At 42.5% G+C, this 26,346-nt stretch overlaps 2 protein-coding genes across 4 annotated transcripts; one reads left to right on the top strand and one right to left on the bottom strand.

Moving 5' to 3' along the window:
- Window positions 1-1,641: 1,641 nt before the first annotated feature.
- On the bottom strand, window positions 1,642-13,327 carry bicc2 (bicaudal C homolog 2). 2 transcript variants are annotated; one of them, XM_085789886.1, is made up of 19 exons: window positions 11,899-13,327; window positions 10,664-10,710; window positions 10,255-10,324; window positions 10,033-10,112; window positions 9,715-9,876; window positions 9,554-9,607; window positions 9,093-9,308; window positions 8,743-8,994; window positions 8,418-8,549; window positions 7,976-8,165; window positions 7,303-7,436; window positions 7,005-7,213; window positions 6,409-6,514; window positions 5,797-5,836; window positions 3,975-4,144; window positions 2,956-3,175; window positions 2,699-2,865; window positions 2,378-2,477; window positions 1,642-2,257 (listed from the first exon to the last, which is right to left on the bottom strand). In XM_085789886.1, exons 1-19 carry the CDS (start codon window positions 12,176-12,178, stop codon window positions 2,127-2,129), a joined length of 2,760 nt encoding a protein of 919 aa, XP_085646012.1. In that variant the 5' UTR covers window positions 12,179-13,327; the 3' UTR covers window positions 1,642-2,126. The 2 variants fall into 2 exon arrangements, with proteins under 2 accessions (XP_085646012.1, XP_085646013.1); XM_085789887.1 differs by having other exon boundaries at window positions 7,303-7,412; window positions 11,899-12,288.
- A 3,678-nt stretch (window positions 13,328-17,005) lies between these two features.
- dele1 (DAP3 binding cell death enhancer 1) lies at window positions 17,006-26,252 on the top strand. Of its 2 annotated transcripts, none has more exons than XM_085789899.1 (12): window positions 17,006-17,196; window positions 20,825-20,942; window positions 21,379-21,481; window positions 22,153-22,297; window positions 22,489-22,701; window positions 22,812-22,894; window positions 23,020-23,113; window positions 23,286-23,428; window positions 23,524-23,682; window positions 24,328-24,420; window positions 25,167-25,326; window positions 25,452-26,252. In XM_085789899.1, the coding sequence occupies exons 1-12, from the start codon at window positions 17,166-17,168 to the stop codon at window positions 25,706-25,708; spliced, it is 1,599 nt and encodes a 532-aa protein (XP_085646025.1). In that variant the 5' UTR covers window positions 17,006-17,165; the 3' UTR covers window positions 25,709-26,252. The 2 variants fall into 2 exon arrangements, with proteins under 2 accessions (XP_085646025.1, XP_085646026.1); XM_085789900.1 differs by having other exon boundaries at window positions 17,007-17,196; window positions 25,455-26,252.
- Window positions 26,253-26,346: the final 94 nt, after the last annotated feature.

The raw sequence follows: 26,346 nt of genomic DNA on the forward strand, positions 1-26,346 counted from the left end.
GTAGATGTGTGAGTTATTAGTGTTCTACAGTGATCAATATTAAAACACAGTGATCAACATTACAGTGCACAGTGATCAATATTAAAACAACATCTCACATTTATTTCAGCAGCACACCTTATTTCATGCACCAAATGTTTTCAGTGAAATCGCCTTCATTATGGTGGTGCAATTGAGTAGTTTGCCTTACATGCAGACCATTGATTAGCCGTGTTGTAGTCTATATTTTTATTAATATTTCAGATTATATTATCTTGCTTGCTTTTATGTAAACTAGAAAAAGATAATATGGTTTAGAAGAAACATTTCGAACTACACCATGATCAAAGTGCTGAACCAAAACAATTTTCTTTCTCTCGTACAACTCCATATCCTACATCAGTACGCTTTAACTTGTACTGCATCTTCTTTCTACTGAGAAGTTTTGGACATGTTCAATAAGAGAACAGGCTGCAGGTGGAGTCTGTGCCCTTTGTGTCTTTTTGCACACCAACCATGTGACTATAGGCCAGGTGCCATTGCCACTTCAGCTGTTGAAAAGTCCAAGTGGCTCTCCAAAGTCCTCAGAGTCCAGAGCACTACTAGTTCCTCCAGGTAGCTTTCATTCTAGCTGTGTGATCAAGGACCCAATTTAGGCCTGGCTGCGACCATGAGGGACCACAATAACTACCTGTCAGAATATAAATCCAGTACTACTTCAGGGCCTGAGGACCAGATTTGACGATCACTGGTCTAAAGCCTGTCTATGTAATTGGCAGAGACATTGTAATAAGTAGGGATCATCTCTCCCTAATCTGTAACAGCCCACCACTTCCACTCATACTCTCTGTCATGCGTGACTGCCACTGCACCAGCCAGCTTCTGGAGCATCCGAACACATCAGACCCCCTCATGCCCCCCGGTGGAGGTTTTCTTGGATGTGTCGCTTCGATGTGGTAACCAACAACAACGCTATTCCAAATTTGCGAATTTAGAGACGGATCATACCGTTCTCGTTAACATTCTGTCTGTGAGGTTCCTCTGATAGCACTAAATTGCTGGGTGTAGCCCTCTGCTAAATAAATTAAACAGGAAACAATTCATAAGCAGCTCCAGTGGCGGCTTCACTCCTGGCAGCAGTGATAAATTAAATTGAAACTTTCAGGTGAGCAGTCAGGCGAGACCAAACCACATTAAAAAGAATGTCATATTGCCTTCACACCAATGAATGTATTTACCTGTATAGGTTTTCAAATTATTATTTTCTTTACTATCTGATTGTTGTTGCTGTGTATTTCAAAGCTAACTCCACCTCGTCCACCTCAGGCTCTAATGCTATTGTCACTGTGTTTCCTCCCTCTGCAAATGCATTATTTTTCATGCAACACAAATGTGATTTGAATTTGTAAACACAGTATGTGGTACCAGTGCCCTCTGGTGGTCTGATACCGGTGGTCTGAGTTGATGTTTAGTTCACACTATGTGATTCTGACAGAAAATACATTCTGAACAGATGATTTGTGTTGTTTCAGGGTTTGAGACCCTGCCCACACAACAGTTGTATTGGGCCATGGACCATTTTTATCCGTCCCTTGTAATTTTTCTCTCCCTCTCTTTGCACACAACACTGATGAAAGCATATAAATTATACATTCTTGACTGATGAACCTAAACCAGAGAAATTTATTCAACATCACTATCACTTCATATTTTTTCGTAAATATCTATGTACAATTGCATAAATGTAGCAGTTACATGGCCAAAGCACAGGAATACATTTGCATAAGAAAGGCACTCTATATGCCCTAAAAGAAAAATACAATCATCATCTTCATATGTGCATTTGTGTTTCATATAGTTTGTTTCTTGCAGAATCAGAGGATTGGAAGAGAAGACCTCCTTGTCTGGTTTTGTATAAAAAAAAAGTAAAAAAAAAAAAGCTTTGGGCTATGGCTGTAGATGAAAGGCACTGGATTTAAACATTTACATAATGTTTGCTGCTCTCCCGGCAATTTCATGCTTAATCATTTATAGAAAATAATTAGCAGATAAGACCTTTGCACTGGCAACAGCATCTCTGCGTACTTTTAGATGTTAAATGGCTCCATGCTGGCCGGATAGAGCTCAGAGCTGTTCGGCGCCTCCTCTCACCAGCGGTTACTCTGAGCAGCGACTTCTAGATCCACGATTCGTGGCAGTCGACCACTAGCACCGCCCTCCAGGTATCCGGGCTTCACAGCAGGTGTATCCGAGAGCCTCCTCTTGCTCTTGTTCAGGTCTGGATTGAAAGATAAACACGTTAATCATTCTCACTCACAGGAGGAGGTGAGCAACACCTACAACCTGAACAGATGGTAAGGCAGATCTGAATCCAAGCTATAGGACATTAGATTCTCACCTGAGATTGCCAGTAACATCTTGCGTCTTGCTCCAAAGGTGGAAACACCCACTTCCTTTAGATCTTCATCAGACAGAGTGAGAAATGTCTGGTAGTCAATCTGGAGGGGCACAGATAGCAATTGCATCACGACGCTCATTCATAATGTATAACACTTTTGGCTACCAGACAAGAGACAAGTGCTTGTTTGTTTGGTTGTCTGTGTGTTTCAAGCTCTGTGGCAAGTAAAACCAGTGTGTTCCGTGTGGAAGTGATGATAAAAATGTATTGTCACACACTGACAGCTCAGACAAGGATTGCTTCGTCTCTGCATGCGGTTACCTCTTGTTGCTCAAACACATCAATGTACTTGATCAGGCCAAGCTGACTGAGCAGCTCAGGTAAGTCGTCCGTCATCTGGGGGGACGGACTCCGCTGGCTGCAGGTCGACGCCCTCCTGGATGAGCACAGGCCTTCAAAGTAGCTGTAGCTGCTCGTGAAGCCCTCCGCTAAAACATCAAGGGTCAAAGTTCAGAGGAGAAGGCCATAGCTGAATATGAGAAGGTGACTCTGTGAAAGCACACGTGTTAACAGCTTACAAGGTTTGTCGTTCCTGCTTCTGTTCACTGAAGACGCAAATGCAGGGAAGGAGGATGTGGAAGAGGAGAGAGTGGCTGGAGGTGAGGAGGGGGAGGATGAAGAAGAGGAGGAGGAGGAAGAGGAAGAGATAGGCAGGGATGAGGATGTGGAGCCACGTCTGTCCCTCCAGTTCTCACAGTCGCTCCCGTTACACATCTTCCCCGCTGGGGCAGCCCATGACTAGAAAGAGAGAGAAAAACCAAGACGCCATGAAATATTGATCAGTGTTAGCGTCGCACAAAGAGAGGAACGTTGCACTTCTGTCACTTCACTGCTCCCTTCTTTCATCTGTCTGTGCTGGAGGTCATGAGACAGACATCCTGGTGGTTTCAGTGGGCTTTATATCCACTGGTCAAAATATTTAATCAGAGAAGCTATTAATCATGCATCTGAACTAGTCTGTTGACTGGCCTGTGATAAGAGCACTCTCTGAAATTATCAATGCAGAGAGCATAGTCGGCATGCTTCCTCAAAGCTCCCAGGGTCTCAGAAAAAATTTGAACTTGTTCGAGGAAAGCCTCTTGCTCTTATTAACCTAAATGAGTCTGCTTCTCCGTCACTGGAGACTGAGCAGTCAGAGAGCAGCCGTTCAGGAGGCTTTTAAGAAGCCGGGGGAGGCGAGCTGCAACAGACTCAGGTAAACAGGTTGGCAAAGGAGTGGCTGTGTTGACCAAGGCGATGGTATCAGGCCCCAGGAAATTGAGCGTACAAATTGGCGGTGCTTACTACGCAGTGAGATAAATGCTTCAAACTGTTAGAGGGCAAAACCAGGTGAATGAGAATGTGTTAGTAGGGGAGCAACAGGGCTGCCTGTTTCACCGCACTGCAACAAAAGATGACTCTGGCAGCTAGCTCAAAAGAATCCAACACATTAAATTAAAGAATGTAAGTCAAGTCAGTTCAAACTGAAAATATTTGAGGTTTATTTCTTTTGTGTTTGTTAAAGCAAAGTTCAATTTAGCCTTAAACACATTTATACCTGTTGCTGCGTGCTGCTGCTGCTGCTGCTCAGGTAGGGTTTGTAGCTGCGGCGGCTGATGTTGCGCAGCTCTTTGACGGCCTCGGCTGGCATCGACTTGGAGAAACCAAGGCCGCTCCATGTGTCTGTGGGGGTCCGGACCTCAGTGACCACAGGCTTCCTCTGCATGGCTGACGTAGCAAACAGAGCAGGGATAAAAATGCAGACTTTCACCTGCCTTAAGGCTTACAGTAACTCAATTTTAGGTCAATTGGAGCAATGGACACAAGCTGTAAATGCAACCTACTCACTCTACATAACATATTCATTAAATATAGAACAACATTCAAGTTTCAAGTTTTCAAGTTTCAAGATATCTTTATTGTCCCAGAGGGGCAATTTGTGGTGCAAACCTCGCCCAACATTATCATTTATTTCTAATGATGTTTCTGGCTACTACTAAAAGTATCTCAGAGGGGAACTGCAGAGCTGGGGATAATACATGTATCTGTGGGATTGTTGTTACCAATGGTACCTTTCACAGTGATATAATCACATGCTCTATTGCTAACGTAAAAGCATTGCGTTTAGCACTTTCAAAGAGAAAGACTTGAATGGGCATACACTTCCAGAGAGCAACACTGGATGCAGCAATTTCAAAATCACACTGATTCTCTCTGTAGCATGCAAATACACTCATGTCTGTGCACTGCAGGTTTTCCTCGACTTCACTGAAATTCTGAATTTAACAAGCTGGGTTCAGGTGTTAAATAATGGATCTCAAACAGAGCCTCTTCCTGCCAGCATGTACCACATTAAATGACGCTCAAATTGCTGAGACTGAGACAGATATGCTCACACTTAAGTGACCCTGGGCCTCCTCTGGCACCACAACAGGTTCCATGTGTGAACGTGTGATAAAAAGTGTACCAGCACTCCACAAAGAGCGCAGTATCAACAGGATTAAAACTGGTGGGCCGCCATTTGTGTGCGAATGTCTCTGTATGTGTGTGTTTGTGTTTTGAGTAAATGTCCCATTCATACACTGGCATATGGGTGTCTTAATGACTGCGAGGCAGATGGCCCATTCAAACTGCTAATTCATAATCCCATAAAGCAACACTGAGGGAGTTTAGTACCATTTGGCTGCAGATCTTCCCAGTATCTCTCATTCTACTTGATGGATGAGGTGGTGTTTCCTGTGTGGCCATGCATGTGTGCGCACACACACACTCACAGCTGTCTGGATACATGTGTGTGTTTTTTCTGCATTGTGTTCTGCCCCATGTGAATTAAGTGGGAGTGCCGGTGCTACTCTATTATAACTTTGGCACAGTGCAGCCCATAAACAGGTCCCCTTCATCAGTTGTCTTGGCAGTGAACAGCACTGAAATGGCCCCCCTCTATGAAACCCCTGCCTCTGCTCAGGATATTAATGTGTTGCCTCCATAACATACTTGAATAAACTAAAAAGACCACTTCATCCTGCCTAATCATATGGCATTAAATCACTATTTTAACAAGAAAACGCTACAACCAACTAAATAGGCTACATTTCTTTGATCTATAGTGTTGTTTGAGGAGATATGAAGTCTGCGCTCTCTTAAACTCCCAAGGCAACAACTTGGGGTGTAAAAAGGTGGATGTTTGATGAGCAAAACAGCAATTATTTTGTGCCAAAATCCCCAGCCTGAATATATCTATTTGCAGTATAAAGCAACTGTACATCAATAAAGGAGAAACACTTGCTCACAGTGCCCCACTTCTTGCTACAGCAACCTGTGCAGAGCTCCTGAAACCTGCGTATGACAGGAAGAAATATGAAACATTAAGGAGCACTAACCTCTGGTTGCCAGTAGTTTCTTCTTCTCATAGTCATAATCCTACAAAGCACAAACAGGAAATGGAGAAGGTAAATAATGCATGAAATTGAATTATTTTTTTTCCTGCTGGTTGCTGAGGAGAAGCAGGGGGAACCTAATTTACAGCCGGAGCAAACACTTGCATAAAACAACATTTCCTGCTGCTGTGGCGGTAAACTTGTTAATCCTCCATGCAGTAACCTTTGAGAGGGAGAGATGACAAATCAGAGGGGAAGCAAACAAAAACAAAAATCGATTCCCAGAATCAAATCTTCGCGAGGTCAGAGATGTGCAAATCAGAGGGTTGCATAACACCGCAAATAAAATGTCCCTTGCTGTTTTCAATTTGTTTTGTCATCTACAGCTGGCACGAGATGATAAGGAGTTAATCATGTTTTCTCTTTCTCGCACTCATACCCTGTGTTTGTCTCTAAAACACTATCCCACCTGCTGTCAGAAGTCTTCCATAGGGTCACAGGGATTCGATCATCTGCCCACAGAGGATAAGTTTTACCCAAATGAGGGTCTTCACAGATGCAGTGTATCACTTTGGGAGGAAAAAAGTGAGACCTGCAATTCCTGTTTTCCCTCACCTCAGCCGTGGATGAGTCAGCGCGAACATCCTGCGCCAGCGCCACGTCTCTCCTCAGGCTGTTCCTCCGCTCACTCCTCCCTCCCTCGGTCTCTGAGTTCAGCAATCTGGCACATTCAGGACACACACATGCATGCACGCGAAACACACACAAAACATACAAGGTTAGGTCAAGCTGTGATGGTTGTGGAGGATTTCAGTGTCAAACGCTGTATAATTATGTTTTGTATTAAGGCAGCGCTGCTTTAATTAATAGTGCACACCTTGCAAACTCTTTTCGAATATAATCTTAGAATGATAATAGGACAGAATAAGTGACTCAGCAAGTCAGTGGGTGTGTATGCGTGCGTGTTGGTGGGTGTGTGCATATGTGTGTGTGTATTAATCACACTGCAGGGGGCTGCTCACAGCCATTCTGAAGCCTCACCTTGCTTCTGGGGGAAAACACTGAGCTGCCATAAGGTAAGGCATTTATTTTTAGATTTTATAACATTTGGTTTTTGGTTCAGCTTAGAATATCACGCAGGGTAACATTAAGGTAAGCTCTCAGGAAATTTAAGTAAGACAACACAACCCCCTGTGTCTATCAATACTCACCTGTAGGTTAGCGTCTGCCCTGTTGAATGTCGTCTGCCCTGTCCGAAGACCTTGGCAATTTCCGGGCCCTGGAGACTCCCCCTGCGGCCCATCATTCCCACCCTGCTGATGTTGTTGTTCACTGCATCACACACCTCAGATGATGAAACCATCATGACCTTGGTGCTCTCATCCTCCGACTGGCCCGACTGGTCCTCATTTTCTAGGATCTGAGGGAAAGGGCAGGACACAGAGGTTTGTCTGTCAGGATGGATCTATTGTGTACTGATAACAGCTCGAATACAAACACTACACACACCTTCTCCAGTGGCCGGTTGTCTGTTCCCTTCAGTCCTGTCCTCCCCTCGTCAGCAGGGGCGCTGAGGCCTGGTGGAGGTAAGGGGCGGGGCTTGGTACCAGCCAGAACATCTGGAGTGAGAGCAGGCACAGGGCCTAATCAATATAAAAAACACACATGACAATAACATATAACCCCACCACCCTGGCTCCCTGAATGTATGCACAGAAGATGCCTGAATATAAATGACAGGTACAAAAAACAAACAAAGAAACACGTACAATTTACTAAAAGGTCAACTGATTAGCAGAGACATGTAGAAATGAACAAACAGAGACTAAACAAAACAGCGACAGAAACATAATCATCAGGTTGTCAGCCTGATTCGGCTTCTCAGGTTTTTGGAGTAGTTGTCGTGCTTACAGGAGTGTTAAAATTACTTTTCAGTTCTCAGTTGTTTGCATTATTTTTTTCTTTCTGCCTAAAGCCCAGATGTTAATGTGAACATACTGTAACATGTTTCAAATGTTTCTCATACTGTTACTTTTTAATGGATGTGTGGCATGGTAGCAGTAACAGTGAGCTGTCAGCCACAATGTCCAGAATTTAAGACATATAATAATATCTTTCCATGTCCCAAGACATTTGGATGGAAATACAGTGTGTGTGTGTGTGTGTGTGTGTAGATCCTCACCTTGCTCAGAAAGACGAAGCTGCTGCAGCAACATGTTGAGCCAATAATTGGTCAGCCCGCTGCCAGCTAGCATGGGTTCAGGGGTCACCTCAATTACCTTGGCAGTCTCACAGGAATCAAGCCCCAGGAGCAGGCGGCGGGCTTCATAAAGACAGGAGATGTTCCTCTCCAGACCTTTCACCACCACTGACTGACAAGTACACAGCAACACAGAGTTTTACATTAGGATTCAACTCACAACAGCAGGAGAAAGTTGTTTTACATGCAAGTGAATATCCAAGAAGTCATTGCAAACTCTATAGCGTACCTCTACGTTGGAGGTCAATTTTAAAAAATGGGACTGGCAGCCAGCAAAACAACAAAATTACCATTTTCTCTCTCTTTTTCTAAGTTGTGACAAACAATATGAAAGCAGTAAAGCTGGAGCAAGCCAAAACTGTACCTTGCTGGTCTGTTTTATTTTGGGCTTGACACTAATGAAGACTCCCAGGTTTTGCATCATCTGAACCAGTTTACAAGGATCTGCCTCTCCATCTTCACGCATGTCAAACATCAAACACACAGGCAAACAGTCCTGCATGTGCACACATCACACACAGACAACAAAACCTTTTGTTATTACATCAGCAACAAAACATATTGCAGGTCATACCCTGCATACAAACATAAGGGCACAGGGGGAAAACAGAAACATGTGCACCAGCAAACTCTCAGCAATGCCCTTTCATATAATCGTGCATAAACAAAAAGAAAACACCACACTGTACCATAAGCTGCTGCCGGGCCAGACACACGCCGTCTGGGCTGCCCTGGATGAGCAGCGAGGGAGGGCTCTGAGGAGCACTGAGGTCTGGTAAGATGATCTGGGTCTGGGTCTGGTGCATGACGCTCAGGAAGTGAGCTCCGTTCTGACCCAACAGGAACAGATGCTGCTGGGAGGTGACATCCAGCTGGGTGCTCACTGCACCTCCTGTGACCTCTGACCCCAGCAGCAGGTCCATCAGGATGCAGGTGGCCTTCTGTCAGGTGATGGTATGCACACACATGACATTATATTATATGATAATGTAGTAAATCTGGATCCATTTGATCAAATATCAAATTCTTTGATGCTGACCTTGACAGCAGCTGCGTTGCCCTGCAGGCCCCAGACGGTGCAACAGCTTCCGTAAAAGGGCGGCTGAGCCTGAGGCTGAGGCGGCACCGCCCTGAAGCTCACACTGACCCCGAAAGTCTGCACTACCTGCTGGATGAGTGGGGAGCCTGCATCTGGCAGAGTCTGGGGCACCAGACTCACTGGGAGGTCAAAGGTCAAGGACAGTGGCTGCAGGTCCTGGGATGAGAAAGATTGTACAGGTAGAAAAGGAGAATGGAGAGAGAGGAGGGGCAAATGAAGAGACGTCAAAGACGAAGACAGACAGAGGCTCTTTGACAAATACACGTGTCTTCTTTGTGACAGCGATGCAATTAATCATGCTATTGATCTCTGTGTGTGACAGCGCTGAAGACACAGAGTTTTGAGACAAATAAAAATATATCCTGGGTAGTCTCTCCTTGGATTACACGTTGACCACTCACTCTTATCTTCCTCCTCGCTTCCTCCACTCCTTCTATGGGACCAGCTATGGAGACCTGGCAGGAGATGGAAAAAATAAATGACATTTAAATGAAGTTGTTTTCAGTTTCTGCTTGAAGCAGCAGTCGGCGGCACATTAAAATACCACTTTGGAGATTGTCACCTGATTGCTTTTGTCTCCTGTGGCACTGTGGCGGTTGGAGTCAGGAAAATGGATGTGGCAGGATGTGACCTCCATCACTTTTTTTATGTTGCCACCACCTTTCCCGATGACGTGAGAGTGTTCTGTATAGGCCACGTCCATCTTCAGGGTCACCTTGTTCACCTGGATTTCAGAGATGACAAGCTACTTGAAGGTATTTCTGAAATAGCTGGATCAGTACCAGTGTTGTGAAGATGTAGAAATCTTTCTGCATCTGTAAAGTATTGACTTAATTGTCAAGACAAATTGTAAATAAAATAAATAAATACCAGCCCTCACCCTGGTTTCCAGTAGTTCTAGTATCTTCTTTTTGGCCTCCAAAACATTTGCTCTTTTCCCTTCCACCTTGACATGTGGATCTAGATAAAATAAAAAGCCCAGTAGAACAGTAGTAGCCATAATTTAGTGTATTTAACTAATTCATCTGTGAGAAGAGGGAGATAAAAACACAAGACAGGAAACACAGAGTAGTGTGTGCTTGAGATATCAAGAGCTTGTTACCTTTCTTTGACTTTGCTCCAATCTTCAGCTTGGATGGCCATTTCACCTGAGTGCTAGTTTCTCTCATCACCTGTGGGAGCACAAACAAAAGGAGTGAGTGAGAAAGGAAGATGGAGCACACACATCCAGACACACAACAGATCTGTTCGATCTACGAATACAAAGCTTCATTTGCATTTCAAAGGCGGCAATCATCACCTCCATGAAACCAGTAATCACCGGATGCAGAGTATGGAACAAATGTGACGGATGCTCTCGCTGATCTCTGAGCTACATTTAACCAGGAGGCTTTCTGCTCTGACGACTGCAGCAGGTGCTGTCGCCGAGGAGCCCATAGCTCAAGTTTTCTTTGTCATTTCATCTTCTGGGTTATGAATAAAACGTTTCAGAGTGTTGAGCTTTTACTTACTCTCTCAAAAAACTCCTCGCCTGTCTCAGCATCGCCACGCTTTGGAGCTGAAAAGACACAGTGCAAGCAAACAAGAAGACATGGATAAAGGACAAACAAACAGTGTGATTTGTCTCACTGTGCTGGTCAGAACATCATATTCTTCTGTTTACAACAAATATTGTAATATCAAGCATGTGTGCAAACATTTAAATGTTTACTTGGCTGAAATTTGCCTAGTGACTGGAATAAGAGGTTGCCTGGAACATAAACAATTTTAAAAGGCCATCACTCCTCGGTGACATTTACAGGGTACGGGGGGGGGGGGGGGGCAGGAACGCCCTAACCCCCCCGCCCATCACCATGGGTTACGCTGGCCAGAGCTGAGGAATGGGAAGAGAACAGTGTGGGGTGGAGAGAGAAGGTGGTGGTTGAGGGGGCAACCACAAATTAGCCTAGAGACAGCTACTCACAATGATGGCATTTGCTGACGTCAAGACCTCCCACTTGACTAAAAAAATGAAATAACAACTCCGGCAACCAAGAAGCAATGTGCTAGAAAAATGATTAAAAAACAAAGAGATCCTCAGCTCATCAGAGTGACATGTGAAGTGTGACAGACTGTCACCCAGCAGGATGAGATGTACAATATTTACTCTGTGGCAGACGCTGCTCAAACAGACACAATAGCACAGTCCCAGCTGCAAACAGCATTAAAACAAGCCACAGTTATCAGAGCCCAACCTGCAGCTTGAGCGCTCTCCCATCAAGGGCCTGTGCGAGGACAAACAGACAAACATCAGCCCCTATCTGCTGCAGTAGCACTGTCAGAAAGAGTTTCCCCAGTAACACAGGGGAGGCATTTGTCATAAACCTGCCAAGCAGTGATAACTAACAGAGGCAGTTACCTCTGCTTCCCAGACAGGAATGATAATAGCTAAAAAGACTCCTGAATGCATAAGCCGTTACAGGTCATAAATCATGATGATACAGCAACCGGAGTTTAGTGGATGGCAGTTATACTGATGGTGACAACATGGGAGCAGCCAGCTGCAGGCCCTGACGGACACAGGGTCAGGTAGATAACAAAGTCTGTGAGGAGGAGCACACGGGGAGGCCTCCAGCATCCCGAGCAATGGAATAATTTTCATTCAAAAAAAAAAGAAAAAGAAAAAGATATAAAAGAAACAGTGCCAGTGGAAAACCAAGGAGCTCAGGTGCATGGTGCTGAATGTTTAGCATCTCCTCTCACTCACCATACAACATGTTCTCCAGCTTCTTCCTGTCGATCCTGAACCTCTCCTCCACCCACTCTGGGTCCGCGCTCTGCCCTCCTGCATTCTCCTGCGCCTGCACAGAGCTTCCTCCTGCGTCCTCCTCTTCCTCGTCCTCTTTTTCCTCTCTGCTGTCACGTTGGGCCTCGCTGGGCTCGGGCTTTGCCACCGAGCCGGGTTCTACGCTAGTTTCCAAGTCAGGCTGCTGTGGTGCTGCGGTGGCCAGGACCAGAGAGCTCTCCTCGGTGGTGGCAGTGGCCATAGCAGGACTGAGCCCTCGTCAATGTTTGTGTGTGCGCGAGTGGTTTGTGTGCATGTGTGTGACCAAGGAGACCGGCAGGGAGAGAAAAAAGGGGAGAGAGGGGCAAGAAACACCCCCCCCCCCCCTGTGTCTTTTCTTTAAATCCCCCCGCCCCTTTCACCTAATTTAGTACACAAATCTGACTCCTTCTCTCTCCCTCCAAGCTGTTCGAAGCTTGGAGAATTTGCTGCTATGGCCTTGAATTCCCCAGAAGGAGAGCCTCTTCTTTTCTACAAGACTGTCCATGTCTTCTCTATCTGAGGGGCTAAAAACAGACAAACAACATCTACAACTTCAACTGAGACTCACTCTACTCTGAACAAATCCTCTGTAATCCTCAATTCAACGTCCACAGATTGTGTGATGTGGATAGATAGTCGAGGCCTCTGATAAAACAAGATACACATCTCACCAACACAGACGGACACACACACACACACACACACACACACACACACACACATCCTCACACCAGCGCACACAGCTAACAAAATAAACAGGCCTTCCAGTTGGGTTCCACTGCGCGTCGGTCCATGTCTGCCCTCCCTCCCCTCCCTCTGAATGAGACCTACGAGGGCTTGAGATTCCAGAGGTCGGGGTGAAGGGGAGTGAAGGGGTGCATCGCAGCAGTGAGTGCGTGTGCATGCCGTTTGTGTGGAGGGGGAGGTTGCAGAAACTGTGGGGAAAAAAGAGGAAGTATTCATGTCCATTACTTGAGAAAAAGAACAAAAACACACCTGCAAAAAGGCTCTACAAGTTAAAGTGCTGCATTGGACAGTGTTTAAATTATGAGGAGTAAAAGGATAATAAATTGTATAAATTGGCCCTCTGACTGGTATAGTGATGTAAAGAATATGACGTACATTATTAGATTTGCTAGCAATGCATTAAATGTGCAAGAAGCATTTTACTGTGGTAGATTGTCATGGCAGAGCCTTCATAATAAAGTGGCTCCTGTCCTAGAGGTCATGCCCTTGCTACAGGATCATAAAGCTGTGATTTTATCAGTGGGGTAAAAAGAAAAACAGAGAACAAGAAGTTCTACCACACCGAAGATCCTCTTTGCTTTTTACTGCTTTTCTTTTTATGAAATGTTGAATTATCTTGGCCCTGGAATGATTCATTAAAAGAAACCATCTGAGAGGTTTGGAGGATAAATCTTTCTGCGGGGAAATGGCTAACAGCTTACAGACACACACCAGTAAATGTTGAGAACTGCTTTTTCATGGTAAGATTCAACATTATAGTGTATTTCAAGAATTTATTGTGTATTTTCTATACAGAATTTTATTCTGTAATACAACTAGTAAAAGATGAATTTACAGTGAAATAAGATTAAATGCAGATGAATATAGAAAACAGCCTCCTGTGAAAATACTGGAAGCTTTAAAACTGTGAAGAAGTAAAATACTTGAGTAAATGCACTTGGTTACTTTTCACTCCTGCCTCTAAAAACCATCAGCTCTGTCGCTGTGTTTGCAGCCAGTGCTTAGAAACACATTTCTTTGTGAAGAGGCTGGCAGTCAGAAAGTCGTAAACTTGGAGTAAAATGCAAAAGAAAAGGGTACAATTGAGATTTCTGAATTGCTTAGGAATTATTAAATCCCCTCCCTGCTTTAAATTTCTCAAACTTGAAACCTTGAGTAGAAGCTGAAACATGGATAAAAACAAACTGCTCAATTAGTCAAGTCTAGCGGGACCCAGTTTCCAGCTCGACTCAGTGTTTTCCATATTGCCCAGACAAATTTGGCCCCAGGCGAGTCAAGCAAACATTATTTGGCAGCGCAGAGATCTTGCTAACATTACAAATTACTGCAGGCCAGACTTATTTGCCTGAGGAGGATGGTAAGTGAAAGTCATGATGACTGTGTCACCATGGAAACTGGTCAAGAAGTGAATTCCAAGTTTAATCTAACTTCACAACAGCAAATCTCCTCCCTCCAGCCCCCTGTTTAGCCTCGTCTGACTGGAAGAGTGTGTTATTCCAGTAAGTGTCACGGCGTGCGTCACTGGTTGACCCACGGGCAAAGCAGAGAGAAGTGAAGCCGTCCTGCAGAGTGACTGATGAGCTCTGGATAGTTGACTAAGGCAACCCCCTGAACCTATGAATGGTAGATTGATTAATTTATCTGCCACATGCATTGCTTATTAAGAATTCATTTTATCAGCATCCACCCTTCTGATTAAAGCACAGTTTTTTTATTCACTCCTCCAGCTCCCTGCCTATTACACATTTACACTAAGACCTGAGCTGGCACTCTAATCCTGAGAAAGTTTAACTAGATGTAACAAACATGCATGTGTTCTCAGAGAGACTGTGGATTGGAGGTATGGTAGCTACTGATGTGAGAAGTCTGAGAATTAATGGCAGATTGGTAGTAAATTTTTCATTGGGCTTTTAATTAGAGCACCATAAAGCCTAGTGCTCCCATGCCTAATTCATGTAGAAAAAAATGAAAAATAAAATACAGCCTTCCGAAGCTGAATCTCTACAAATTATTGATTATAAGCATTGTGGAATTCAGTCCATATTCCTTCAGGTATTCATATTTTAGCATCTCTGCAACATGAAGCTGTCGAATTGCAAACTGTGCCTTGGATTTGAAATGGCATTTTCAAAATACCTTTTCATGCAGCCTGAATCTCTAAATATGTGCCTGTGAGCCTGTATTTAAAAGCAGGGTATATTGTGGCATAGAAATAAGTCTCCATCTGTGAGTTAATACTCTTACATTTACTGCTTACTTTGGCCTCATCTTCACATTCTTGATGTAATTTTAAACCCAGTTTAGTTCACTGTCTGCTGAAAGCCCTGTAGCACACTTTGATGTAGGTTTTATATTTACTGTACAGTAATACCCTTTCAGATGTGCACCTATAGTTCCATAAATGTGTTATCATATCTGATAAATTCCCAAGACATAGCCTAGGTCTTTTTCATGGAGGACATGTCACAGTATGAAAAACAGAATAATAAAATTAATGATTGCTGAATCACACTGAGCTGCATGCTGGCTCACTGTCACACTGGCATGGCTTACTGAGGCACTTGAATGTAACAGTGCCCATTGTTCGTGTCATTGGTGGCCAAACACTTAACACTTGTTGGATGGACATTTTATTTTCCTTTTTAAAAGCTCTATGAATGTGTCACTCAACTATCATCCCCTTTGCACAAAGAAAATAAAACCAGCCTAATAAAATAGAAAACAGAACATAATATGTTTGCAGCCAATGTCATTATCCTCAGGTTTAGGCTAGCCTACTAACTACGACTAAAAAGTGGGAAAAGCGTATCTATCGATATTATAACTTTGGCTGAATAAAAAAAAAGTCTAATCCAAACATGCCAATCTACTAATAATATTGCACGACCCAGTATGAGTTAGATAAGGAAATGGAGGAATAATCTGTCCTTTAACCCTCTATTGCATAGTGTTGCCATATGGCAACAATTACTTTATCTTCATTTTTCTAAAAAGCTATGATATTTTTTTTTGTTTTTACAGTTAGGTGTGAAAAGGGGGCTTTTACTTTGAAGGACATACAATTTATGAGGTCAAATGACCAAGATATCCTGTTTGCCAGTCCCTTTTGCTCATGGACATGTGCCATGTAAACATCACTGTGCGGGGCTCCCGAAGACTGTCTTTTATTCATAATTTTGGAACATTTTCATCAAATAAAAAATTGAAATCACTATCTGGGGAAAGTAATTTAATTTTAATTTAATTCAGTTTTGATGTAATAGTATTTTTGTAATATACCAAAATACAATTGTTGCCATATGGCAACAGTATGCAAATATGGAAAATTCCTGGTGCATTCAACGCAGTGGAGTCCCATTGACTTACATAGCATGAACCTATGTTTACAACCTTTTCTTATATTTTAAAAGGTAAAAACATTATATTTTTTCATATTTTGTGATTAAAGGTATTTTGTAACATATTATCTAAATGGACTTGCACTTATATCTTCTAGATAACTGAATGAAATGACATGAAATGAGTGATTCAATGTACTTCATTGAGACGGGTTCCAGGTTCCAGGTTCTCAGACATTTTAGGTTACTGTTGAAATTATACAATGTTTTTACTGTATAAATGTTTGTTTGTTGGTTTTGGTTGAGTATGAGATGGATTTGTTGAGTGTTGCTTTAAATAAAATTAGTTTTTGGTCAAAAATGTTGATTTTATGGGACTTTCCACGATTGCATATTGTTGCCATATGGCAACATTTTACCAACGACCCCCCCTTTACAAAAAATTTAAGATTTTTTTTTATATTTCTGTTATTTAGACAATTTTAAGTAATAAAAACATGCAAAACATTTTTTACCATGCCTTAGTAATATTTCATGCAATAGAGGGTTAATGGAATTGCTGACATAAATATATATTTTACAGGCTATGTCTTTATGCTAATTGTCCAGGAGATACCCAACAATGTTCAGGCCACCTAAGCTATAAATGACGTATTCACACAGCCCCAAATAAATACAAATGTAAACCAGCAAAACTAAACCAACATTTTCATTTTCGCTCATAAACAACTTTGATTAACTTTGTTATATTTTAGTGTAGCAGAAAAAGCAGTGACACCACCTACCCTGCCTCATCTATCAGCACCGGTCTGGTTTATGTCGCTGTGTGTGGTTGTAGTCATCAATACATCCATGGTAGTCATATTATAGACGACCATGGTTGTAGTTCCCACCTTGGCCGCACACCGGCGGTATGACGTCGTCAGCCGCTTTCTCTATTGCGTCACTTCTGCCGCCGCTGCACTTCCGGCTGGTCTCGTGACATTACAGCAGCTCGACTGTCGGTGCTGAAGTGAAAGTTAGCGCCGCGGTCACCGGTGGCCCCGGACGACCCGCCGGACGAGTCCAGACATGTCCCCTCGAAGTGAAGTCGCCTGTTAAAGCTGCTGCACGAGAAGAACCATGTGGAGAGTCCAGGGTTTTATCGGAAGAGGTGAGAGAAATGTGGTAAACACTCCTGTCGCTTCACGCTGCCTGGCTGGTGAAGAGCTGAGGCCGACGGTGCTGCTGGGTTTATTTTGGTCCAGGACTCCAGGCGCTGTCGGTTTCTGGATTTTTCCCTGTCACCAACCGAGTCGTAAAGCTGCTGTACACATAATTTATAATGATGACACATGTTAACGCATACATTACTTGAATGAAACACCTGCTATGCAGTTTAATTCGTGTTATAAACAGGATGCATGTCTGCACGTCTGTAGGCTTTGAAAAGTATGTCACTTTACTTAAGAAAAGATCACAGGGTGTTAAGTCTAACATAATATTTCTTAAAGGCCTCTTGACTAAATGATTACATTTAGGTAACCTGTAAACCTATGCTGTTCTCATCTACGTCCATTAAATTCATAATAATCACTCAGGGATTATCTTCACATAACCTGGCTGGTGGCCATAAAAACTATTGCACAATAAGAAATCATTGTAGTCCATATATAAATTATTATTGAAATTAATTTTTGGATAATTTGGCTGCTTTGATGGTGAAATGAGTTTTGAATTACATTAAGTGTGGTGTTGTGCATGTCTAAAAGAAACCCTGCTGTAAATTGATGGCATGTATTATGTGATAAATACATCATATCAAGTTATAGGCTATAGTAAATGTAGCTTTTATAGAATAGCAAGGATGTTAACCACTCTGATATAGATGTTTCTTATAGTTAAAAGCAGCTTTACACCACCATCTTATGGAAAGCAATGTCATGCTTTATGAAGTGAATGCATTTTTAATAATCTACATCAACATCAAATACTCCAAATAATTTGCCAAACATAAGGCATTTCTGTAACTCTTCTCTCTTATTGCTTAATTATGTGCATGAGCAAACAAAAGATAGTCTTATCAAAAAAAGCAAATAGCCTATTCATTATGTGATTTCTCTGATCCAAATACAGTAGGTCAGCAGTGCTCACATGAACTCCACTGCAGCAGAGATGTAGCTAAATACTGCAGCGCTAAGAAGAGTGTTTTAATCCATGTCAGTAATTAATTATCTGGGAACTTGCCGCCTCTGTAAAATGCATTTTCATAAGGTAAAGGTATACAATCCTGTTGATAGTATCAAATGTATGGACTTTGACATGGACTGCACGATTATGGCCAAAATGATAATCACGATTATTTTTGTCGATATTGAAATCACGATTATTAATCACGATTATACATTATGTTAGATAAAACATGTTTTTATTGCACTTTCTATTTGAAACAAACAATAGGCTATGTGAACAAGGCTTTCAGTTCAAAATAAAACGTAAAATAAAAATAAATAATAGCCTAAAATAAAATTTACCCAAGACAAAGGGCTAGCGAAAAATAAATGCCATTGCAGAGTGCAGAGGTGTCATTCTGTACAGTAGCGTACAGATACTTGTGTAAAAAACAAAAAATAAAAAATAAATCTGGTAGAAGTAGCTGCTGATTCAACTCCTTTACTCAAATAAAAGTAAGAAAGTACAGGCTCTGAAATGTAATTTCAAAGTAGGCTATAGGTAAAACTTAATTTTTGCCATCAATGATACACAGAGATGTGTGGGCAAGAGTCTGTCCAGCATGGACCGAAGCACAGCACGGACGGTTCAGCAGCAATTTGGAACGAATTAAAATCATTTAATGAACAGACCAAGTGTTTTCACACAGGCAGCGTCCAGCAGGTCGGCCAGGCTCAACTGTGCTGCCACCAAAACGGCCATAGATCGCCGTTACCGGCCGTTATGATCACGGTCGGAACGTTTTATTTACACGACGTATGTAATTAACACCAAAACGGCCGCGTGGGGTGACGGGGTCTCGGTCCAGCTTTGAGACCACCCCGCAGCCCGACCTCGATCCGATCCAGAGCGAGACGGCGACAGTAGACAGCCTGAGGTGCTGCTGACTGACCAGACACAGACACACGTCATGTCTGTACTGTCACCGTCTGCTGCCGACATCGTCTCACTCTCACTTCAGAGTGAGATCCATACAGTCTAGGAGTGAGACGTAACACCGGGCGCAGAAGGTGACACAGTACAGCAGCATCTGAAGGTGCCGACTGACCGGCCGGGACACACACTCTGGACTGTAAACAACATGTAAAGGGAGGATGCGCTCGCTTGTTAGTTAGGCAGCTTCATGGAGCCCTGACCTCTCGTTCGCCCCCTGGTGGTTGGCGGACTATTGGTTGAGAAAGCGCTTGATTTGATATGCAGCACAGCCCGTTTTTTTACATGTTAATAATCGTGACGATCATCTTAATTTAATCGTGGCAGCCAAAATCGTGATCGTGATTAAAATTCGATTAATTGTGCAGCCCTACTTTGACACTGCGCCTTTATTTTACATACTAGCCTAATAATAATAACTTCAATTTATATAGTGCCTTTCAAAGAAACTCAGGGTCACTTTACAGTGGATAAATAAATAACATAAAATAAGAATAAAAAATGAATAAAAGAGAGAACAAAATGACTAATTTGGAAAGGCCAAGGAGAAAAGCAGAGTCTTGAGGGCTGATGTAAAAGAGTCCAGGGTTGGGGCGTGGCAGATTTCAGAAGGGAGCGAGTTACAAACAGTGGGAGCTGCGACACTTGACACTATGGCAGTGGTTCCCAACCTTTTTTGGCTCATGACATTTTGACATCACAAATGTCTGGTGACGTGGGGCGGTGCGTGGCGCAGTGGTTAATAGAGGCTACAGTCCTCAACGCAGGCGTCCCCGGTTCGAATCCCACGTCGGGCAGACCTTTCCTGCATGTCATTCCCCCTCTCTCTGCCTCCCCCTTTCCTGTCTATCTCACTGTGCACTATCAAATAAAGGCAAAAACGCCAAAAAAATATACTTAAAAAAACAAACAAACAAAAAAAATGTCTGGTGACGTGCAGTCACATGGCCATCAATCAAGATGCACCAGCTCAGATATTTCGATATGCTGCATTTTATTTGAACTCGATTTATATCCGAGAAAGTGAAAGTATAGAATACAGTTGTTTAATATTGTGTGTGGTGTTTTAATCATAATTTTAAAAAGAATAATAATTAGTTCAAAAAAAATTATCAGTCATTTTTTAATATCAATCATTAGACATTTCAGGCGACCCCAAATGAATTCCAGGTGATCCCACGTGGGGTCCTGGCCTTAAGGTTGAAAAACGCTATAGGTTCCCATAATCCCCACAAATAAACTGAGTTCTAGTTGTCTTGTTTCCTGAAAGGATATAGTAATTTCCTTTTTAAAATGAGCAGGTTATTTTAGTTAACTTTTGAGTTATTTAGTTATTTATCAGAGACGTTTAGTCTTTGTACAGCGATACAGGTGACATTTTCCAGTAAGAAATGAATAATACATTAATATTCACACAATTTTCTTTATAAAGGTCTTTTGGAGTCCGACAGTTTATCTAAGAAACTACTTAAAATGAAAGTCCTGTGTCTGGTGATGTTTTTCCTGTGCATAGTTCTCTCCAGGAAATTCCCTATGAATCGTGGAGCATGTTTTGGATGTGGGACAGTTCTGAGGGAGTTCAGCCTCCTGTCTCTCCCTGAAGTTTGAACAGTCTCATTTCTGTTGTTTTTCGTCAGTTCTCCATCGGTGCCATGGCAGCACGACCCTGCGACTGCCACAGAACCACCATGTGGAGGACGAGGTCATCAACAGTTCATCTGTCCTCTCCACCTCCCGAAACACCTCTGACAGCAGGTAACATCCTCCCCCGTCCTTTGCTTTTTGTTCCTCTGACTGACAACACAAGACTCGGGAAAAAAGAGGAACAGCCTTGAGCCTCTCACTTTGATCTCAGACTTCTTTTCCTTCAAACTACCATCCATACTATCAGCTAATAAAAAAGAGACCCTTTGAATTAAGGTCAGAACTCATAGGCTGTCCTCATCCCAACCCTTGTTTGTTCCTGTACCCCCTCTTTGAACCCGCACGCTCCTTGCAGCACAATTGCTGCCACATTTTCAGCTGGTTGCATCATCCAGTGGCATCTGGTGTGTGTCAACAGGGTTAGTCAAGGGAACGAAAACAAAGCCATCTGCTTTGAACAGTATTTCTGTGATGCCTTAATACGGCAGACTGTAAATGGAGAAAGACACGTCACCGTGAGATTTACTTTGTGCTGTTTTTCTCTCAGCTCTCAGAGGCAGCAGGATGGAGAGAGACGCAAGAAACAGAAGACCTCTGGGTTTGGCTACGCTCAGCTTCCTCATTACACAGTACTGGATGCTGTGGGATGGGTATGTTTGTTGTTGTCACATTTTTCAAATGCAAATACACAACCGGAACACTCTGGAAACGCAACAGTGCACCAGTTAATACTGTATGTGAGATACAGTATTAACTGGTGCACTGTTGCGTTTTCAGTGTGATCGGTTCATCACAAACTGTTACAAGGAAAACATAATTTGTCTGTTCTCATTAGACAAAGGGTTTGAATGCACCATGAAACATGTTCATACAAAATCCTCCATAGATCACACATTATTCTGAACAAAATGCATAGGATGGGTGTCTCATTTCACCCAACACTATGAAAAATTCAATACATTATACATTTGGTTTTTATGGTATTTCATCAATGAGAAAAATGTGTTATATTCCTAACAGTTTAATACAGCCACTGCTTTATCACCCACAATTACAAAGTGAAACAATCATCAATCATCATCTGAATCATCATTCAGAATGAGATCATCATGAGCTCATCATATAGATTTTACAATTACCTGGTATTTACAATGTAAGTGCATTGTCAGATTTCCTTTTAACCTGATGTATTTATTTATTTTTCCATATTTGGTGTGTGTGCATGTAAACACTCAAACTAACAACTGTATGTTGGTACTTTTAGTATCGCTGCTCGTCCTTATTACCATGACCAGACAGTGATGCTGATGTTTCTCCACAGGGAGCAGCAGCAGTCCTGTTTATGCAGATCTGCAGGAAGATCCACTCTCAGTTCTCCTCGGGCCCGGACCCCAGTCCGACCTCTGGATCGCGGACAGCCCACTCCTTACTGCAGAAGTGTGGATACCACATCCTGCTAGAGAACTGTGAGTCCTTATAGCCTCAATATAACCAATCAATAATCAGTAAACCCACTGATAGTTCATCTCTTTCATAACAACTCGTGAAAACCATCACCAATATTTTCCTGAACAGAAATTTGACCATCTCACGTAAAACTTGCTTTTAGGAACGAATTCTGACTATGTTTTGTTGCCTCTCTCTCTGACTTGTACAGTATCAAGGCGTGACGTCCTGCCCAGAAGCAGGACTGTGTTGTGCCTACAGGGGGTGCCAGAGAGACAGAGCTGTGATCAGCCTGTAGCCCAGAGCAGCAGCAGCAGTGGTCCAGATGATGCCAGTCTTCACAGCAGCAGTGAGCATCTCAGTGCTGACAGCTCAGTCTCTGACCACCAGGGGGCGCTGCTCAGCCAGGATTCACCTAAACACGGTATGTCCAGTGCAATGTGTCAGTCACAGTTGAAAGTAGTGGTAGTATTTTTTTTTTTTTTTTTTTTTTTACTTTAGCAGGAAATAATACTTTTTTCTTTCCACACTCAGATGAATCACTTCTGTCAGCATCCCATCATCTGCAGAATGATGCAAACCAAGACAACGCTGAGACAAACGACACTGATGACAAGGTCCTTCTTCCTTTACTTGTTTTGAAGTTTATTGTAAGGGGTTTTTTTCTTTAATCTTGGAAAGCACTGACAGACTCCTTATCTAATCTGTACTGTTGTTTTTCTCTCCTCCACTGTGTTTCCAGGATGTATTGTCTGAGGAGGAGAGGCTGGCAGGAGCAACACTGAACCTCCAACATGCTGGAGACGGCAGCATCCCTGTTATCCTCAACATCATTGGCAAGGATTTACTGCCACACCAGACACTTTACACACTTTAATCTCTACTCATGACAGTCTTGTATAAACCAACCATACGTATATCCTGTGCTCTCACTTTTTGTTTCAGAATGTATTTTTGTCTATATTTGTCTGTCCTTTGCTAATATCTTCATCTGTCTGTTTATGGCAGGTATAGAAAGTGTCAAGAGTGACAACTACGAGCAAGCTTTCACCTGTTTTCTCGCTGCAGCTGAGCAGGGTTACAACAAAGCCCAGTTTAACGTGGGTGTGTGCTATGAGAAAGGCAGAGGAGTCGACAAGGACACAGAGAAGGTGATCATCCAGGCAGCACACTTGATCTTCCTGAGTGCTTCATCGTTTTTTGAATTCATAATCTTTAATCTTGTTCTTTTATGTTTACTTCCCAGGCTCTGAGTTACTACTTGCAGGCAGCTGTTGGCGGTCACACACAAGCTCAGTATCGCTATGCTAAGCTGCTTCTGACCAGCAGGGGGCATCAGAGTTTAGAGGAGCTGAACACAGCTATTGACCTGTTGGAACAAGCAGCGGCAGCTGGACTCACCAAGGTACAAGTTGGGACTAAATTATGAAAACCTTTCATAGTTATGTTGTATGTTTACTGCCGGTTTTCTGTTAGAGAACTGCATAATATAAAAGAATGTGAATTCCCATTTGCCTGCTTCTCCTACGTAGAGCAGTGCTTACTAAATAATTTCCCTGCATTCATTTACCATAGTAATCTGATCTTGTTGCTGTGCTGTCATTTTAGTAATTTACAGCAGTTTCTTATGTAACCACAAATTTATTCTCAGCTTAATTTAGAGAGAAAATGTATAAATCAGAGAATCAGAGAGCGAAACCAAGATGTCTCTCGCTGCCTTGTCTCAGCAGGATTTTCAGAACATCTCTATGGAATATTTTCGGATCTTACCCACTTTCATGCAACATCGCTCAATGCAATTATCAGCTCCTTATTCAGTGTATAACATAACCAGTAAGATGTGCTCTGGGACTTGAATCTCTGTTCCTCAGAACAATTGAATTAAACTATTAGGTTTGATCTGATCATCAGATGTGCTTGTAATGAATTTATGATTATGCTCATGAACCATTATCTCATTACTCAGGAATCCTATAGTATAAGCAGATGTTTTGGTGCCATTATAGTACTAACACCACACTTTTGCTCTTTTGTTGACCTCCCTCTCTAGGCTCAGGTCTGCCTTGCGTCCGTCTTCTCTCAGGAGCCGGTGAGAGACGGGAGCAAGGCTGTCAAATACCTGAAGATGGCAGCAGAGCGTGGGGTGAGTTCCCTTCTAGATGTTTCCAGAGTTTTATCAATGGCTTTACATCTGAGACTTCATCACTGCTTCCAAATGTGATATACAAGTCACTCTGCGCTCGGTAGATTGTGGACATTAACATCTTATTTATCTTAGAAGCTCTCCTATTTTCTACAATGTGTTAAAGTAATTCCATGGTTCCTATGCAAGTATGGAAAAGTATGGAATTTGATTTTACACATTTCCAGGTCTGGAAAAGTATGGAAAATGGAGATTATTGTATAGAAATATATTTATATTATCTGGATTTGGTCTTATCTGAAGTTATTTGAATTAATTATTTTGTATGTGCTATTGTACCTAGCTACAATACCCTGTAAATTATTTGGTTACATAATGGCATACAAATCCAGAATAATGAAAACAAACGATTAATTGCATAATTTATTTACATGATACACATGTAATTACTCAAATGTCACAAATTATTTTAATTTATTTGACTGAGAAGTCTGGAAATTAGGGTCTGGAAAAAGTATGGAATTTTGAAATTTCTAATGTGTAGGAAGCCTGTAATACTGCCAGTGACTGTGTGAATGTTTTCATGTGGCATGTTCTCCTCTCTACTCATACTTCTGTGTCTATTTCAGCTCCCAGTGTCAGTATGTAATGTGTAATATGATGGTTTCCTATTTGTCTTTGCACAAAGTCAAGCTCTTGTTCATTTAGATGATTGTTACTCAAGATTTGTTTGTTGCTGTGCTCAGGATGACACCGCTCTGCTGTTCCTGGGTCAGTGTTACGAGAGCGGCTTTGGGGTGCAGCAGAACATGAGAAGAGCAGTTGAATACTACAAACGCGCAGCTCGCGCAGGCAACAAGCAGGCTCAGAGTTTACTGACGCCTCCTAATAACACACGCGGAAGGGGTAGGCACAAATACACTGTTAGACAGCCATTTGCACCAGTCTCTGACTTTTTATGCTTATTTTACACTGCCTTGGATAAACTTTTAAATTGATTGGTTCTTCCTCTGTCCCACTCTTCTCCTTAGCAGAGGATGCAGTGTTGCGCTCCATCCGTTCAGCCCCCTCTTTCTCCGTAGCCAGCTATTGGCTCCAGCAGCCGTTCTCCCCTCTGGCCAGTTGTGTCTCTCCCCCCACCGGTCCCCCCACCACGCTTCCCCTCCTGCCTCACTCCTGGAGCACCGGAAACCTGAGTCCCAACCCAGTGCTGTCGTCCACACCTCTTCACCTCCATCCACACAGCACAGAGGGAGGAAGCTGCCAGTGGACTGTGGGGATTGGGTAACCCAGAGCTGTCACAGGCCAAACTGAGGAATGTAACTCACAGTGGGAATGTTTTTCACTAGAGGAGAGAGGTCAAGGTCTTTTAGGACTGTACATATTGTGAGCTCTGAATTTTATACATGGTCATGTATGTGAGTGTTGCATGTTAATATATTGTGATATTTTTGTTGTTATTTTTATAATACTCTTAAAGAGCTGTGTCCACAGGATGTGACTGTATGTTGTGCAGAATTAGAGATGGAGGGTTTTCTACTATGTCTATGCAGTGCAGGTTCTCTTTCTTAGCTTCCCTTTAATATAAGTTATGTCAATGGTCTGTAAATGACCTGGTGCCTTTGGGTGAGTTGAGAATATCAGGTGGTCACTGGTTTGAATAACACTGTTTCTAAGGTGAAATGGGTCAATGATAAACAAGGAACAATTATGTTTTTTGATAATGTGTTCATCTGAACCACCCACCTGCCAAAGTGACATAAGATGCACTAAGAGGAATATGTTCTACTGTTAAACGCACAATAATCATAATAAATAATTATGAAAATCTATTCTATAGATGTCTGGTTACTTTTTAAGAATCATTTAATTTGTGGAAATAACTTTACAGTTTGAGGATCTCTGAGTCAGACCTCATGCAGTATT

Source organism: Trachurus japonicus, chromosome 10, assembly GCF_045865225.1.
Source record: "Trachurus japonicus isolate A0001 chromosome 10, Traja_1.0".
Classification (NCBI taxonomy): Eukaryota; Metazoa; Chordata; class Actinopteri; order Carangiformes; family Carangidae; genus Trachurus; species Trachurus japonicus.